At 67.7% G+C, this 5,000-nt stretch overlaps 1 protein-coding gene across 1 annotated transcript in view; it reads left to right on the top strand.

Moving 5' to 3' along the window:
• Positions 1-5,000, top strand: part of LOC125433264 (phospholipid-transporting ATPase IK-like) — a 23,246-nt gene that overhangs the window by 2,994 nt on the left and 15,252 nt on the right. Inside the window, exon 2 of the mRNA XM_048497765.1 lies at positions 3,883-4,041. Within this exon, the coding sequence (XP_048353722.1) occupies positions 3,883-4,041 (159 nt within the window). The remainder of the gene's footprint in view (positions 1-3,882; positions 4,042-5,000) is intronic.

Raw genomic sequence — 5,000 nt, 5'->3', positions numbered from 1 at the left:
CCCCCCCCCCCCCCCACCCCCCCCCCCCCCCACCCCCCCCCCCCCCCACCCCCCCCCCCCCCCACCCCCCCCCCCCCCCACCCCCCCCCCCCCCCACCCCCCCCCCCCCCCACCCCCCCCCCCCCCCACCCCCCCCCCCCCCCACCCCCCCCCCCCCCCACCCCCCCCCCCCCCCACCCCCCCCCCCCCCCACCCCCCCCCCCCCCCACCCCCCCCCCCCCCCACCCCCCCCCCCCCCCACCCCCCCCCCCCCCCACCCCCCCCCCCCCCCACCCCCCCCCCCCCCCACCCCCCCCCCCCCCCACCCCCCCCCCCCCCCACCCCCCCCCCCCCCCACCCCCCCCCCCCCCCACCCCCCCCCCCCCCCACCCCCCCCCCCCCCCACCCCCCCCCCCCCCCACCCCCCCCCCCCCCCACCCCCCCCCCCCCCCACCCCCCCCCCCCCCCACCCCCCCCCCCCCCCACCCCCCCCCCCCCCCACCCCCCCCCCCCCCCACCCCCCCCCCCCCCCACCCCCCCCCCCCCCCACCCCCCCCCCCCCCCACCCCCCCCCCCCCCCACCCCCCCCCCCCCCCACCCCCCCCCCCCCCCACCCCCCCCCCCCCCCACCCCCCCCCCCCCCCACCCCCCCCCCCCCCCACCCCCCCCCCCCCCCACCCCCCCCCCCCCCCACCCCCCCCCCCCCCCACCCCCCCCCCCCCCCACCCCCCCCCCCCCCCACCCCCCCCCCCCCCCACCCCCCCCCCCCCCCACCCCCCCCCCCCCCCACCCCCCCCCCCCCCCACCCCCCCCCCCCCCCACCCCCCCCCCCCCCCACCCCCCCCCCCCCCCACCCCCCCCCCCCCCCACCCCCCCCCCCCCCCACCCCCCCCCCCCCCCACCCCCCCCCCCCCCCACCCCCCCCCCCCCCCACCCCCCCCCCCCCCCACCCCCCCCCCCCCCCACCCCCCCCCCCCCCCACCCCCCCCCCCCCCCACCCCCCCCCCCCCCCACCCCCCCCCCCCCCCACCCCCCCCCCCCCCCACCCCCCCCCCCCCCCACCCCCCCCCCCCCCCACCCCCCCCCCCCCCCACCCCCCCCCCCCCCCACCCCCCCCCCCCCCCACCCCCCCCCCCCCCCACCCCCCCCCCCCCCCACCCCCCCCCCCCCCCACCCCCCCCCCCCCCCACCCCCCCCCCCCCCCACCCCCCCCCCCCCCCACCCCCCCCCCCCCCCACCCCCCCCCCCCCCCACCCCCCCCCCCCCCCACCCCCCCCCCCCCCCACCCCCCCCCCCCCCCACCCCCCCCCCCCCCCACCCCCCCCCCCCCCCACCCCCCCCCCCCCCCACCCCCCCCCCCCCCCACCCCCCCCCCCCCCCACCCCCCCCCCCCCCCACCCCCCCCCCCCCCCACCCCCCCCCCCCCCCACCCCCCCCCCCCCCCACCCCCCCCCCCCCCCACCCCCCCCCCCCCCCACCCCCCCCCCCCCCCACCCCCCCCCCCCCCCACCCCCCCCCCCCCCCACCCCCCCCCCCCCCCACCCCCCCCCCCCCCCACCCCCCCCCCCCCCCACCCCCCCCCCCCCCCACCCCCCCCCCCCCCCACCCCCCCCCCCCCCCACCCCCCCCCCCCCCCACCCCCCCCCCCCCCCACCCCCCCCCCCCCCCACCCCCCCCCCCCCCCACCCCCCCCCCCCCCCACCCCCCCCCCCCCCCACCCCCCCCCCCCCCCACCCCCCCCCCCCCCCACCCCCCCCCCCCCCCACCCCCCCCCCCCCCCACCCCCCCCCCCCCCCACCCCCCCCCCCCCCCACCCCCCCCCCCCCCCACCCCCCCCCCCCCCCACCCCCCCCCCCCCCCACCCCCCCCCCCCCCCACCCCCCCCCCCCCCCACCCCCCCCCCCCCCCACCCCCCCCCCCCCCCACCCCCCCCCCCCCCCACCCCCCCCCCCCCCCACCCCCCCCCCCCCCCACCCCCCCCCCCCCCCACCCCCCCCCCCCCCCACCCCCCCCCCCCCCCACCCCCCCCCCCCCCCACCCCCCCCCCCCCCCACCCCCCCCCCCCCCCACCCCCCCCCCCCCCCACCCCCCCCCCCCCCCACCCCCCCCCCCCCCCACCCCCCCCCCCCCCCACCCCCCCCCCCCCCCACCCCCCCCCCCCCCCACCCCCCCCCCCCCCCACCCCCCCCCCCCCCCACCCCCCCCCCCCCCCAAAGAAGAAGAAGAAGAAGAAGAAGAAGAAGTAAGAAGCTAAGAAGTACAAGAAGTTTTGAATTTATATCCCCCCTTTCTCTCCTGCAAAAGACTCAAAGGGGCTTACAATCTCCTTGCCCTTCCCCCCTCACAACAAACACCCTGTGAGGTGGGTGGGGCTGAGAGAGCTCCGAGAAGCTGTGACTAGCCCAAGGTCACCCAGCTGGCGTGTGTGGCAGTGTACAGGCTAATCTGAATTCCCCAAATAAGCCTCCACAGCTCAGGCGGAAGAGCTGGGAATCAAACCCGGTTCCTCCAGATTAGATACACGAGCTCTTAACCTCCTACACCACTGCTGCTCCTGAAGCCACTGTGGTGTGGGCGGGGAAAGGTGGAGACGAGCCAAAAGAACCCCCCAAAGAAAGCTTAACGCACAATGATCTCCTTCGCTTTCTCTGCGAAGGGAGAGAAAAGGTTGCACTTCAGCAGCTTTTGGAAACCATGGGGATTCTCTGATCGGAGAGTTCCGGAGAGTGGAAAGCGTATGCATAACCGAGAATCCAACCCAAAGGGAATGTCTGCTCAATGTGAAGGAGACGACATGGGCGCAAATTACCCATAAATACTGTCAGAAATAAATCAATCATAAAACAGTGATGGCTAACCTTTTCGAGACCGAGTGCCCAAATTGCAACCCAAAACCCACTTATTTATTGCAAAGTGCCAATACCTGAATACTGAATACTGAATACTGAATTTAACCTGAATACTGAGGTTTTAGTTTAGAAAAAACGGTTGGCTCTGAGGGTGCGCATTACTCAGGAGTAAGTTTGGTGAAGCAACCTTGCAACGCTTCGAATGGGTGAATCACGACCCTAGGAGGGTTTGCATCTAGAAGCAAGCCCCATTGCCAGTAAAACTGAAAGCTTACTCCCAGGTAAAGGATTGTGCCCAGGCCAGCCTAGATGTGTGTGTGGGAAGTGATTTTCTGCCCCACCCACATGATGAACTCTGGGCACGCGTGCCTACAGAGAGTGCTCTGAGTGCCACCTCTGGCACCCGTGCCATAGGTTTGCCACCACTGTCATAAAACATTATACCATAAGGACATAAGAACATAAGAACGAGCCTGCTGGATCAGACCAGAGTCCATCTAGTCCAGCACTCTGCTACTCGCAGTGGCCCACCAGGTGCCTTTGGAAGCTCATGTGCAGGATGTGAAAGCAACGGCCTTCTGCTGCTCCTGCTCCTGAGCACCTGGTCTGCTAAGGCCTTTGCAACCTCAGATCAAGGAGGATCAAGATTGGTAGCTATAGATCGACTTCTCCTCCATAAATCTGTCCAAGCCCTTTTTAAAGCTATCCAGGTTAGTGGCCATCACCACCTCCTGTGGCAGCATATTCCAAACACCAATCATGTATTAGATGTGTAGAAGAAGTGTTTCCTTTATTAGTCCTCCACAATTCTCTGAGCAGCATTTTCAATGGATGCCGCCAGCTGGGGTCCCCTCTCTCCTCAAACCCCACCCTCTCCAGGGCCTATGCTCAAATCTCCACAAATTTCCCAACCCAGAGTTGTCAACTCAGTATGTGTCTGTGTCTCTGTGGGTGAGAGAGTGTGTAGCCTGAATTGGCCCTGCCAAGGGGAGAAGTGGGTGGTGAACAGTGTGCAGAGAGATCACGTCCTCGCTTTTGTGTCGTTGTGGCTCAGGGAAAGTGACCTGTGAAGAACCCAACAGTAGACTGCACACCTTCATCGGCACCCTGGAATGGCGTGATGAGACGTACCCTCTGGACAGCGAGCAGATATTGTTACGCGGCTGCAGGATCCGGAATACGGAGACCTGCTACGGCCTTGTCATCTATGCAGGTAAGTGGAGATGGCGCAGCTGAACCAGGGCATGGCTGTGGGGTACCCCAGATCCTCAACTTATTTATGTATTTATTTAAATTTATAACCCGCCCTCCTCTGTAGGGCTCAGGGCGGTGAACAACAAAGAAGATTAAAACAGTGAAATCACCCATAAATGCAATAAATAGGAAAACAGTAACAATAGCAAATGGCGACAGGCTCATCCCCCACCATACCCACGAGAGGCCAAATGTAAGGTTGCAGTTTAACCTTGTAGAGGTCCTCACTGCAAGTTCTGGCTGAATGCCCAGAAAGGGGAATTTCACTGTTTTGGTTATCTTTACTTGCTTGCTTGCCTGTGTGAAATACTGTGTGAAAACCTGCTGTTTCGAGCCGAGTATTTTTATGGGAGTCTCTTCTGATGCCCAAAGCTGGGGCTGTTTGAGATCTCGGCTAGTTCCTCAGATTGCCTGTCCCTTTACTTGTCATGCTAGCCTACAAAGAACTTAATTACAGTTGCTTTGACTGGACTTTTACTGGTTCCTACTCCCAAGATGGGAAACTATGTTTCCAAAAAAAATAAGACAGGGTCTTATATTAATTTTTGCTCCAAAAGATGCATTAGGGCTTATTTTCGGGGGATGCCCTTTTTTTTTTCCTAAGGATTTCACTATGTACTGCATCGTGACCAGACTAACTGTGTCTCGGGAATCCTGTAATCCTGCTCTGTTCTAAGGAGTAGGGTATATATTTTAAGTGCATCTCCAAAAAACCTTCAAAAATCATGCTAGGGGTTGTTTTCTTGCAGGTCTTATTTTTGTGTAGCCAGGGTAATATAGGTCTAGGAATGACTTCAACCTGGCTGTGCTAGGATGTGGAAACGCCTGGTAGAATAGTCTCTGATTTTTGCAGTGTCTCATGTGGAACTGTGTCAGATCCTGCAGGGCCCTGATCTTAGGAAGTTTCCTATTCCCACT

This window comes from Sphaerodactylus townsendi, linkage group LG05 (genome assembly GCF_021028975.2).
Source record: "Sphaerodactylus townsendi isolate TG3544 linkage group LG05, MPM_Stown_v2.3, whole genome shotgun sequence".
Classification (NCBI taxonomy): domain Eukaryota; kingdom Metazoa; phylum Chordata; class Lepidosauria; order Squamata; family Sphaerodactylidae; genus Sphaerodactylus; species Sphaerodactylus townsendi.
This window is presented reverse-complemented; position numbering and strand designations above follow the sequence as displayed.